Source organism: Bombus affinis, chromosome 3, assembly GCF_024516045.1.
Source record: "Bombus affinis isolate iyBomAffi1 chromosome 3, iyBomAffi1.2, whole genome shotgun sequence".
NCBI lineage: Eukaryota > Metazoa > Arthropoda > Insecta > Hymenoptera > Apidae > Bombus > Bombus affinis.
In genome coordinates, this window is record NC_066346.1 from 7,851,932 (window position 1) to 7,866,215 (window position 14,284).

The 14,284-nt window shown below is 33.0% G+C and overlaps 1 protein-coding gene across 4 annotated transcripts in view; it reads left to right on the forward strand.

Moving 5' to 3' along the window:
• Positions 1-14,284, forward strand: part of LOC126914152 (EGFR adapter protein-like) — a 278,807-nt gene that overhangs the window by 19,869 nt on the left and 244,654 nt on the right. For all 4 annotated transcript variants that reach the window (XM_050717733.1, XM_050717732.1, XM_050717735.1 and 1 more), the window contains one exon: positions 4,383-4,463. In XM_050717733.1, the coding sequence (XP_050573690.1) occupies positions 4,383-4,463 (81 nt within the window). The remainder of the gene's footprint in view (positions 1-4,382; positions 4,464-14,284) is intronic.

The following is a 14,284-nucleotide window of genomic DNA, read 5'->3' on the forward strand; positions in this document are numbered from 1 at the left end:
ATAGAAATTTGTCGAAACCATTGTAGAAAAAGCAAAAGACACCTGCAATTTTTCCAAGTCCTTAGCAATTTTCGTTGTTTAATTTAATACGGCGATCAAATTGATAAATTGTCCTTGGTACACGAGTTTACAAGCGCCACGTTTATTACAAAATTTATTGAAACCGAGTACACTTTATGTTACAGCTATTGTTCGCTATTAAGATAATTTCAGAAAATTACCGAACATTATTAACACTTTACGAACGTGCACGAATTTTATACTACATTTGGATTCGGTTCTCGTTAAAGTGTTATTAACCTAAATTCGTTTGACAAATTTGATATTTATCTTTAACAAAGTTTTAAGTATCTATTATACTTTAGATACAATTGCTGTTGTACCGTTGTTTTTAAATGTCTTAGGCTATATATCGGACAAAGTAAAACGTTTATTCATAAAGTTGATTTGTCGGTGTATTTCCGTACTTTGCTTCGTCTTTTGAAGTTTTTATGGGATAAGATACAATAAAGGAATTGCAATCAAATGCACTGAAATGTAAAAAAAGACGAAGAAAACTTTTCTTAGAGAAACGTAACATTTGTTAAACTATCCACTTATTTCTACACAGATCTCAATTCCTTATACATCATATTCCATTTTTCTATTCTGTTAAGAAAATTCTATTAAATAAATCATATAGTTTTCCTTTTTAGCTTTCCGGTATCCTTAAATTCCATATTATCATGAATTATTATGCGAATTCTATACAAGAAATGCTTCGATACGTTCTCAATACTGTCCCTTATACTATACCAATATACAGCGAGATAAAACATATGCGTAGTAGGACTAACGTAACGAAAGAACAGTTTCATATACTACTCTCGTATGCGTATACGACTTCGTATCGTATCTACATAGAAATATCAATCACGATTATTATTATTATTTGTGTTTGGTGCATCCGATATTGCACGGAATTTTCAGAGGTCGCTTCCGCTATATGGAGAGAGGCATAATATTTCTGGAAAATCCCTGTGATTCCGAGAGGAGATCCTCCCGGAGAGAAGTTCGATGAAACAACAATGAGAATCATCCGGGGGGATTAAAGCAGGGATTATTTTGCGGCACGAGTATCTGAATCGAAATGCCGCGCCGCTCGCGCTCGGAGAAAAGATTTTCAGACATGGAAATCATGATAGAAACGCAAATTATATGTACTGCACGTGTTGCAATTAAATCCACCAACCGTACTCTCGTCTTCTGGGTATAACGTTTCTTCGATATATTTAATATTTTCTCATTTTAATGAGTCTATACCGTGTACACGTTGCAGAGTTATTGATCCGCTGGTGAAACCATTCCATAACAAATTCATTTTTGTAAACGAAATAATACGAGCGATATTAAATTTGTATGAAATTCAATTTCGATCGATTATCTGCGTATTGCACGGCGTGCAGAGCAATATTATAAGGACATTTATTTTATCTCTACAAACGTTATTCCGATCTTCATATTTTTATATTTCGCGCAACAAGCAAAAAAAGAAAAATGTACATTGGTCCACCTTCGAATGTTTTATTTATTGAAAATTCCGAAACAATAAAACACAATGAGAAGAATTTCAATAATTCCAACGACTGACATCAAACGTTAGATCTGCGCAAATGGATTCTTTCACCGTAACGTTCGGCTACGCTTTTTCCTCCGAATGCATTTTTAAACGATATTAAAAACACAAGATTCGTATATTTTTTGTAAACGTTAATTGATATTTAGTTTGTTGTTAATTTAAGTTGTTATTACGTTCATTACTGAACATATTCTTATTATTGACAATTCTATACGTTAATAAAGGATTTTCATATAAAACGTATCTCTATCGGATAAGTCAGTAACTTTGTTTTCGCGTGAGAGAAGCTTCATTTATGTTGAACTATTTTATAAATATCAACATTAGTAATTATATTTATACGAATAAGAATATAGCAATATTTTTCAATATTTATCCTTTCCAATATTTCTTGCTAAAAATCACCTCGAAATTTCTCATTGATAGATGTTTCGGTAATCGATAGTTTCATTAACTAGTGTTCCGGTAATCGAAGTTTTATTGCGTTGTAGACTGAATGAACTAAAATTGTCGAATGTCAGCGGCAATGTCGTTAGTAATTTATCAACACGGTATGCTCAATTACGAAGGCAACATATGTATTGTCAAGAACAGGCCGTAGATACGAAATTGTATTAATTATCGTTCCTTATTACATTTCTGCAATTTACCCTCTGGCCAGTTTTATTTATTGTCCTTAGAAGAGGGGTCGCTATTTTTATCGACCGTATAATCATCAAACAGCGTGTTTGATCAAGGAAGAGGATACCTTGGAAGGATACACGAAATTGTGCTGAACTTTTCTGGTATTCCAACCCTCATGTTTTCCTCGCTAAGTCGACCTCTTCAACCCCTACCAAATGCGAAGAAATATTTGGCAGAAATTGAGGAAGTATTATACTTGCCGAAAGCATTAAACTTTGAGGGGTGAAGTGGATTGTTACTAATAAATCAATTTTTTTAAACATTATGGTATAATATCGATTACTAGTTTGTTATCTTCAGTTCATCGAAATGATTCATTGTTACTTTCTAAAGATTTTTAAAAAATTTTAAACGTTAATATGGAATGTTTGTGTATTAGTAATTTTATATCTACCGATATATTATAACATTTACTTTCGATGACAGTAGATAAATATAATAAATCTAAGATGAGGTTATAATAACGTACAATTATTTTTCCCTTTCGACGTATAATATTTTGAAATATCTTTGCTTAAAATGTACATTACCAAATATATATGTCTTTCTATTTATTAGAACGATTCTTTTTCATCCGGACAGTTATTTAGATAATTTTATTCGTTTTAAATAACTAATCTGTGTGCGTTTCATTAACTTTTATACGAAAAATAATTAATGTAAAACAAAAGAAAGAATAATTTTTTTATATATCACGGAGAAGGTAGTAAAATTGAACGTTTCTGGCTTTCGCTTATCTCGAATTAAAGTTACTTGTGTCCCTGCATTTGTTTCAGAAGTATGTACTTTCAGTTTGCACGAAAGTGCGTTAGTCTCTGAAATACATCGTTGTCGAAACTCGGTAATTAGATCATCGTTGAGCGCCAACTATTTTGCTGAAACATTGTAGCTTGCAGCAAATTCGTGACTTCGTGGCGAACAATCGACCCTTGTATATCGTTCTCGAGAAACTGGCCCAACAATTCGGACACCCATTGACTACCTTTGGCCAGAAAATCAAGTACCGTATAATTTCGAAACCTCGCCTTAGTCTTCAAACCTCGTGCCATAGCAATCACACTATACCTCCTATTCCATTTTACCGTGGCGAGCAATCGTTTGCAGCAGTGTAGCCCTGGAGAAATGAACTTTGCCTGCGCTGCTCTAATTTGATGTGGGAAGTAACATTTAAGTTTTCCACGTGGAGCGAAAGAGAGATGTTCTTCGTTGATTTTAATGTTAAGTAGTTGTAGAGTTTGTAACAAAGTTAGAACGTATCGTTCACAAATACTTGACCTCTATTGCATAATCGAAAATATGTGAAATGTACTTGAAAAAACATTCATATAAATTAATCAAACTTCTTTTCTTTTTACTTTTCGTACGAATACGTTATTTATGAACGAAATACTAAGAATTAATAGGATGAACATCATGCATGAAAATAAGAAAGATTTTATTTTATGGATTATCGCGTAAAACGAGTGAAAATCGTAACGGAAATATAAAAAGAAGTTTATTCGAATGCACGCATGTGTATCATAACGATAATAGCCGAGAGTAATTCACCAGAAATTAGTATAAAGATACTACTTGTAATCGAGCTAAAACAGCAGATTAAAAGCTCGTAAAAATCATATTTCGGTAATTTAGTTCTCTCGGGGGGCTATCAATTTGTACGATACCGCAGAAGGCAATTAGCAGGATAAAATATAGGCTGTTACATAATTAACGAGTTCTAATAATCTGAAATCAATTTAAATGAAAAAATAGGAAAAGATAATTTATCTAATTCAATAATCATATATCATTCGCTATATTTATTACTAATTTATCGTCCCAATTAATCTGAGAATTATTTTATTTTTTGATAAAAATCCAATTTTAACATTTTCGGAATAACGTGTTACGTAAACGCGAAAACAGTAACATACCGAATTAATACCAATGCTATGACGAATTAAGTTGCTTTCTTAATATGCTTTATATTATTTGCATAATTATAGCTTATTTATAGCATAATTATAGATATTGTAATGCTTTCCTAGTTTTCAAAAATACCTGTAAACACAATACTAAGGCTACATTTTTCTCGTTACAGTACATGGGTTCGTTTCCTGTGGCAATTCCCGACATTGCCAGCCGAGCTGAGTACGTACGCTCCCAGTTGGAGACCCTTAGAGTGAGTACCCTTTCAGACAAAATTTTTTTCTGAAAAATAGTAATTTTGAAAAGGAAATGAGCGTTTAGGTGTCGAGAAGAGTCTACCGATAAAACTTGTGACTTATATAAATATTATTCGTTTTGATGCGATGATAGCCTGCGGTAAACACTTACAAATAACACAGTATACAGTATACAGTGCTACTACAGTAGCACTGTAAGCGTCTAACAAGAATCAATAAGGTTTCGAAATATTTAATGGCTCGATATACTGCGAACTGTTTTCTTGCCCGTTTATGTTTCGCTTTTGCATGTATAATAAGTGTCAAATTTTATATTCATGTCAAAAGAAGAATCAAGTTTTATACATTAATCGGTATTAACTAGCGTACCTACTGAAATTCAAGTATACCATACGTGGTAATAAGGAGGATGTGACGTTATCCATTAAAAATTTTATTTCAACAATTAAACATATGCGAGGCACCCCATTATACATTATTTTTATGTCGGATCTAACATTTTAGCACTTGTCTTCGATATTATTTTACTACTTCATGATTATATGTAGCTAGACAGAGAAATTGTCGGAACAATCATTCGATCCAGCTTTTATCGAACGCGTTGCCTCGTATAACTCAAACGTCTATTAGTAGCACTTACCCAGAAGCCTTTTCTAAACGAGGGAATTGTCTGTTGCGGAACAGCCCGTGACGCAATTAACGCCGGCTACGTTCCTTCAGCTAATTAGCCTGAACTTACCGGGTTCATAGCCGCGTGGCAAGGGAATCAAACAACAGATTTGCGGCTCGAAATAAACTTCGTTCACCAGGTTTATTATTGTAAGCTACGTTATTACTGTAAACCTAGTAATGACTACCGACCCTGAAGGGATCAGCAGAATTTCGGTCTGGAGTTTCATCAGAGTTGAATATTTGCCTGGGAGCGAGAGCAACTCGTGCCAGAGAGTTGTCGGTCTAATCTTTTGCGTGTGTGTACGCACGTGTCTGCACGCTCGTGTGCGAGCCGTGTACGTGCCAGTGAAACGGGAATTATGAGCCTGAATTTTATGAAGGCATTAAAGAATATCTCGTGGCACTTTTCGTCGTGGTGGTATTCCATTAGACCCTGATGGACAGATTTCCATGAATACACTCCGCGGTTGCTTCCCGTGTTACCGGTCCGCCCTCTTTCATCCAAAAGGAAAGCCGAAGATATCACCGTACCTCTGCTTTCCGAGCTCAGTCTATTCATTTGCTGCTTATCCGAATGTTAATATTTTACCAGCATATGTATATTCATTCCCAAGCTTGAACATTGTTTTAGCTTCGCTTGTTCTAAATTGCCGCTTTTCGTTAATCTCGAGGGAAAATTTGCAATAACATTGATTTTACGTATATATTTTTAATGCAGCGGTTGGTCGTCTCTCTTCTCAATATCGTTAAATCGAGATTTGTTTTACTCTATAGACGTTGTAACAAGTTTACTATAGATATTTTGTGCATTTATATATATTAGGTGCATTCTGAACATTTTTGTATATTTAGAATAAACGTGGGATATATATCTTTCTAACCTTCGGTGCGGTGCACTATGCGGTAGTAATTAAATATAAAGAAAATATTGGAAATATTTTTAGCGAGTTAGAAAAATTCAGATATTTGTTATATTAATTAGACAGAAACAAAGTAAATTAAATATTAGATATGTTTGGCGCTGTGTTCTAAATATATACGTACATGTATAAAATTCGCTTAGAATTAGTTTCTCAGAAACACGACCAACATGTCTTCTTAAATTACTTCCGGCGGATTAAATTTGGTATACATAGCTGAAACCTAATCTTCTGTCTCTCATGTAAATTCTAAAATTTCGCTAAGGTATTTAATAGGTGGCGTTTTATATTCGTAAAGTTAAACTCTTTTTTTACATACTTGATTTATTATTCAACGAACTTCCACGTAACCTTGTTTGGCTTAAAACTCTTTAAAACTAAAATAATATATATTATATAATATGCAATATATGTATATATATATATATATATACTAACTTAAATATAAATAATTTTAATTTCATGAAAGCTCGATTAGCTTTATATTTAATAACGACAGTACTACAAAATTTCTTTCTTGTAAATCTCTTTTATTCATACACCAGTTTTGTACATAATTTCTACTTATTTTATCACGATTCACCCGATCCATTCATTCATTTCACTTATTATTTCCACATTAATTAAAAGATCAATGAACAGAACTATGAGACAAAATACGTAATTAAGATGTTTATAGGAAGCAAGATGATCACGTTTAAATAAATGTTTAATGCAGGAAAAGATGAATTTACCTTCAAAACTGGCATTCTACTTTCCACGCTAGGTGCCCAAGGGACAATCTTTATCATTGGCTGTGATTGCATGTTTATAGGATCACAGAATGCATTCGCATATACGAGGATGAAAGTTATTCGTTGTTAGCCTAGGTTTTGCGCAGTCTACAGTTGTTCTTTATGTGGATTCGACTTGTAAAGCTGTGCTTAGCGTAAGCGCGCTGCAAATGCATGCGTATCCATCTCATCACCCTTTTAACGTTCATATTTTATATGCCGGGACTAAATGAGGCGAAAATCACACTCGAGTGAATAAAAGACGCGACCAGAATCATTTGGAGTCTCTGATACCAGTGAACCAATGTTCCTTTTTATACATACATGTGCTGTCCCATATTTTACATAAATGGCTCTCACTAAGGAAACTCGATAGGGAAGCAAGTATAAAAGAAGAATCTCGAAGTTAGAATTAGAAATTGTATATCGTATTTCTCTTGAATTTTAATATTTTAAACGCAATAACAGTGTATGAATCATATGAGTGTTTACTAAAAGCATTGCGACACCTGTATTCCCCCTTGGATGATTTTTGATAATCACTCCCTATAGAATGTAGTTTAAAATGAAAAGTACATAGAGTTACATTATAATTTCGATAATAATATCTCGTTTCTTTTACAATTTTATTTTTATTCATACGTTTAGGACAATAAATAACACATTATCTTTGTACATTTCTTTTTGTTTGATTACTCGATAAAACTAAGTAAATTATAAAATTAATAACCGAACAGTGCTTATTTGTGAAAAGTTTCATTAGAAGATAAAATGAACGTAGACTTGCTTATAATTCATTTAAATAATAGAAATATGCTTTATTGTATTATTTATTAAACTCTTATAATTTTCGTTCGTTTCCTCTAATGATCAATTTTTATTTGATCGTACGTACCTTTCTATATGCTTCCACGCAAACAGGAAATTGTCCCTGCGCTTTTTACAGTGGAAACTAATATCTTGATTTTCTTCGCTCGTTCCTTCAGTTTAATAGAGCGGAAATATGCGGTACTTGCGATTCTAGGCGGTTTTAAAGCACGAGGTAAAGGTAAATGGTGTAAAAATCAGGCAGATAAAAGAGGTGGAGAAATTCCTTGTTCACCCTGCACAATACAATGTTGCGTCAGTACGTCGTGTCGAAAGGGAAATAGAAGAACAGAGAAAGAGATTATGTACGCGAATAACATTGTGTTGTACAGGATGTAATTAAAATTAAATAAATTCCTATTTGAAATACTAATAATATCTTCAATAAGTGAGTCTCTTTAAACTACTGTACATCTATCTGTTTTTAACAAATATTTTATTGAAGCAATGCCAAGCAAAATATTTAGTAAATTACATAATTTTCTTCGTGTAATTTTTAATCGTTGTTTCATAAATGTGAATTTAAAATTCTACCTGAATCCTATTACAATATAAAAACAACTGTTTTTGTTTGAAACATTCTTCCGACATTATTTCGCGAGTAAAACTTTAAATTTCCATCTTCTACCAAGTTCATAACAATATGCATACAGAATACAGTGAATTTATAAATTCTCTCATATCGATAAAAAAGATATGCAAGTCAAAAATCTGTTAAATATTAAAGACCATTAAATTGGAATAATCTTACCTTCGTATACCAAAGGAGACGCTTAAATCACTATGTATCCCGTTTATTTTACCTTTTTGTTAAAAATCTGATCTGTACGGTTTGCTTAAGAAGAAACCATTATTTCGTTAAAAGGCAGGTTCGCAACTAGTGTCAACCGAGCGTTAATATTTCTTCCTCGGTTTACAAGACAATACGATGTGCAAATAAGGGACGAAGGAAAGAAAAGAAAAAGAAGGACAGAAGGAGGAGAGAAAAAAGGCGAGCATAAACCAGATTGCTGAGTAGTCTGTGTTTACTACAATATTATACCTCTCTTCATCGTAGCAACCAGAGAGAAATAAAGCTTTCCCATTTATGTCCGATTTTTCCTCCTGCAAATTTCTCTCTTTCCTTTTACACAGCCAAGTCTGATCCTTCGAAGGAAAATTCAAGTGAGAGATGCAGCTCGCCGTTTTTACATGCTTAAGCTGTGCTCTATTTTATTCTCGTACTCGTTGTATTGGCTACTCGAGAAACTACTTAAATAAATGCAACTTCATTTCATATATGCAACTGGAGCGGAAAGCGAGATAATTTCGTTTGAGAGTAGAAGACGTTGCATTAAAATTTTCACTGAAAATCACGAAAATGAAAATTTAATTACAAATGAATTGCATGTTTTTAATGCTTTAGACGGGCAACCCTATTACTTACAGTTGGAAATATAAATTGTTATATGAAGTTTCTATTTGTAGATATATAAGTAAGACATCTGTTCAATTAGCAAAATGCATTGCAAACGAAAGATAAACACGCTTCTATAAATATTCTTTTATTATCCGTTATGAATTTTCATGTCACTTCTTTTTTGCGAGTTTACTTTCAAGTAAAATTCAGTATAAACGATAAGTTCGAGGTAATAAATGTGTTGTAAGATTTGGGAGGAATATCCAGATATTTAAAGAAAAAGTATAGTTTTAATAATTCATAGTTCATATGGATATCGTATCCATGTTGGAGAAATGACACAACTTGCAAAATATATTTTTCGAGTTATGACAATGAGAAGGTTCTTTTTAAGATCCTTCAGGGTTATAAATTGAAGACAACAAGAAACAACGCTTGAATGTGTTTTGCGAGCATTATTCTTCCTGCTAATTTTAACGAGTAACATCTACTTTTACGTTCAAAGATATTATTCCTTGTATCATTTGAGGCAAGGATACACATTTATAACACCAAACACCAGAATACACGTTTCAAATAATTAAATTGCAAGACAGTTTGTGCGGTTCATAAAAATATTCATAATATTTAATTAGTATGGAATAAAATATTGAGAACTTGACGAATCTCTTGCAAATATTTCTCAAGGAATCGTTCAGTCATCTAACATCCTCATTAAGATTCTCTGGATGACTCATACTTACGCTTTTTAGCGTATTGCCTTGTAAAATAGTATCAATTTTTAATTTGACAGCGTGTCAAGCATCGCATATACCCGTCGTTTTAGTTTATAATATCTCAGAGAAGCAACAGAGAAAGATGATATTAAAATCTACCCAATAACATTTTCGACAGGATATATATATAAGTCCACATTTACTGGTTTCTCAAGTTCGCTTTATGCCGGAAAGTATTAAAGAAGTTTCTGAACCGGATTTCACTGCTCTACAATTACGGAACACAGTGACGGCTAGAAATTTCATTATACTAGTCCAGAAACTTTATCGTGCTATTTAAAAATACCAGTGTGCCAGTTAAGAGCGGAAATTTCGGTGTAATATCCAAAAATTCATCGGGAGACTCGATGTTTTCCACGTATTACCTTCCACCACGGATTTATGTGCTCCTCGTCAATGGAATTCCAGGTTAACCGCTAGAATCATTAATATCGATGGAAACCAGCTTCTACGAGTTTAAACTGTTCGCCGAGCTGAAAAGGAACTTAAAGAGCTCCGCTTTAAAGGGTCGAGAAACGCGAACTTGCGGCTTCCGTTGCATATGCTCCTATTAAAGTGAAAGGAAGCACGCTTGTGGGGAACAAGATGTCGGTTAACGAAACTTGAAAGTCGTTACATCTGTTAATACGAAGTGCAAGGTAACGTGCTTAAGCTTCGAGCGGTTATATTAGTTCAGGCGTAAAATGATGCGTCAATAAGTGGATGAAATATCGCGTGGGATGAGTTAGTGATTATTACAGGCTAAAGCACCATTACGTCGTATGTTATGTAAAATACATATCGCGAAGCGAGCTTTCTTTCAAGTATGCTGTGTATTTGAAAGTGCCAAAGTTTTTAAAACAAACTAATTCTTCCTCAACTTATGATTTCAGCTAACAATGGGTCACTAATAATTCATTGTTAATTTAACGATTGGTGGGATTGTAAATAATAAATAGTAGAAAGAAAACAACGATAATTTTTGTTATAATCGAAGCTTGAAGGTATGGAAATTTTTCAACGAAAAATATTAATAAAACAACGATAATTTATACTTCAAGTTGGACTTGAAACAGGGAGACGATAATGTAAAGGGCGCAATTAATATTTCGTCAAAGTATTTACAAGAATTATTGTACACGCTATCGGCGTCGAGTGAATTGCGTCACGCAAACGTCATGTAACTCGTTATCGATACGAATTAACGTGTGTAAAATAATTTCATCGTCGCTCGGTATCCTTGGTCGCATCTCTCTTGCCTGCTGTCTTGCAACTTGTCAATTTTCGTCGATTCCTCGCTGGTAGAACGCCATTATACTATAAGCGGGATAAAGAAGATATGCAGAGACGAGTCTCGGGCAAGGTCAACAAGTTTTAACGCAAATAAAAAGCGTAATTGACGAGGGTTCTACGAGAAGGTGCACGAGGGGCCATGCGCTCACTAAATTGTATGTCTTCGTGGCCGAGTTCGAAATTAATGAAACACGTTTCGACGCACCCGGTTACACGGCGCTTCTTTAAAATTCTACGCGTTCCAGCCAAATGTATGTAAATTCCTGTGATCATCGAATTTCCGTTTAATAAAACCACCCTGTATTTTCACCGTGCTGTCGACGTAAATAGGCTAGTTTAACGAAAGGAGAACTTCATTCAAGGTCATAATGGAGGAGAAATTCATTTATTATTGATTTATGTAACATTCACCGTATAATCTTATAGAACTTGGAGAAGAGGTTGAGTAATTGATACGCTGAAAGAGGCAACAGCCGTGACAAAGCAGAATGGAAATAACTTACGAGATTTTTTTCCAGTCGATCTTTGTTTTAGAAGATCTTTGAGGCAATTTCGATGATGTTTGAGCTTCGTATAACTCGTTTGCGTTTACTCAACTATGTAAAGTTCATGCTGTAACTTTATTAGAGAAACACGTGGTTTAACTAAATACACGTATGAGTGTGAAATTGCGTAAATCGTGTCTGAGTAGAACATAAAATTTAAAGGGAATTCGCGCATAAAAGAGAGGTAAGAACAGAAATCAATCAAGGAAATAGATCGCAAACAATGAGAACTTCTCATAATAATGCGAGAGGATTGAAGTTTAATTAAACTGAATCAAATACACTCGAAGTTTAATTGAAATTTAAATGCGCTATCAGTTCAGAATTGATGAAGAATTTAATTTAAATACAATTTTCTTTCCGGTATGAGACAACACCAGTATCAGCACGATCCAGTTCTGTTTTATAGTTTCGAATTTGCAGAATCTTACTGGGTACATTAAAATATCATATCTGTATAGCATGTATTAGATGTATTCGCAAACAAAGTAATTTACCGTAGAATAATTAGGTTGGGATTAGGGAACATCTTCTTCCAGAAAAATAAAAGAACAATTTAGTGTCTTTAATTTTTCTTCGTACGCGCGTCTCAAATTTATTAAACGAAATACTCGTCGTATCACGTAATTTCTGTAAGTGTATTTGCAATTATATCGCGGAAGAGCTAATTAAATCGTAAAACCATAAAATGGATTTTTGTAAGATCTGTTAATTTTCATTCGACGATAAGTCGACATACAGATCATCTTTTATAATATCGATTTCATCATGTTCTGAGTCTTGCTTCTGTATACTAGAATGCGTTATTATCAAAACAATCAACAAATTTAACAATGATCGTCTTCGTTAGAAGCCCCTCGATTTCATTAACATTTTCTGTTTGTGCGAAAAACTTATTCGACAAAATTAAAATATACTATGATATCAAAAGTCGATTTTTATAGCAGCAGTAAGAAAAGCGATATGCAAGTCATTGTATGTTACTATATTATACAGCATAAAATTTATACAGGCGTGCATGAAAAAGCTGTTTTTGGGCGATGTGTTTCACCATCGGTGACATAAGGCGGACGACATCAATATTCGAGTATTGATGTAATGGGATGGATGTACATTGTCATGGCAATGAATTCGAACTAAATATAAACTAAAAACAAAAGAGAGGCGTTACAAGTTATGAATACCTTTGGTAGAGTTACAGATTATAAATTATCTAGTTATTGTAAATAGTTTGACACGTCAAATCGTTTTAAACAATAAGTAAACTGTGTATATATATTGTGAATAGTCTTACGATTATTTTAGAAAGCGATTTTTCTAAAAGTAATAATTATACAAATGATTTGCACGCAACGATATCACTTAGAAAATACAGTGTAAGCCAGTACGTAATCCTATAACGCGGTCAAAAAATTGCTGCTGCCCTCGATTAATGTATTTTGGACAATAAAAATGAAAGTAGAATATGTTTGTAAAAGAAGTAATATCAATTGGAACATTTGCAAATAAAAAGTATACAAATTCTAAAGTTGGATAAAACTTAATTGACAAGGAAACTATACCAGCATGCGAAAAGTAATATCGATGGAATTTAATTTTGAGCGATCATAACTTTCTCTTTCTTCCGTCATCATAATAGTTAGGTTTTAATTTTCCTGTTTTTTCACATTATTTTATTTTATACATATAATAAGGTAAATTCTACGTTTTCATTGTTTGAACATAAAGTGGAATTCATATTGTTCGTTGCTATATTTAAAAAGAACTTTTTATTTAATTCTAATCTTTTGTGCTCTGGGTGCTGTATACGCTAAAAAATTCCGCGTTATACGGCACTCAGGTCTATTGCAACTTAATAAGTTAATTGCAAAAAGAATCTTGATTTAATAATGCAGGATGCTATTTTTCAGCACATTGTACAGTATATATCATCCAAGGGTTGCAATTCTAATTAAAAGATATACTATCAGGTTACAGTTTCCAAGAAATGAATGGTATTATAAAAGTTAAGAGTTAAAATAAAAAGCATAATTGAAAGAGTCTTATTGATGTGAAGTAAAGGAGAAAGTGTTGAAAAAATTAAATGTTAAAAAATATTAAATATTAGTTAAATACTGTAACGGTATGTTTCATATAGAAATTTGATTGTATGTCGATCTTTCAAACTAATCAAAATAGTATAACAATCTTTTAAAAAAATATATATGAGTAGGTCAATATATTCTGCTAGATAATTACTGTACTGTAATTATTATACACAGAGATAAATAAAATTTACTTCTTAGAAGTTCTACATTGTTCGAAACTGTAATGATAAAATTACAGAAACAACAAATTTCACGCTCAGAACGATATTTAACTAACGAATAAATAAACAATAACTAACATTTGCGGAAGTAATACTGATTTCAATAGCGGAACTAACGTCGATTACATCCGAACCGTGTTACATCCACTTTTTATCCTTTATCCTACTTTGCTTTTCCTTCTTTTTGTCTTTTCTTTCATAGCCTCACTGATACTCTCTAATTTTTTTTCCCTCTGTCTTCGTAATATTTCGATTGCGTCCTTTGTCCCTTTTGTTTCGTAGAAT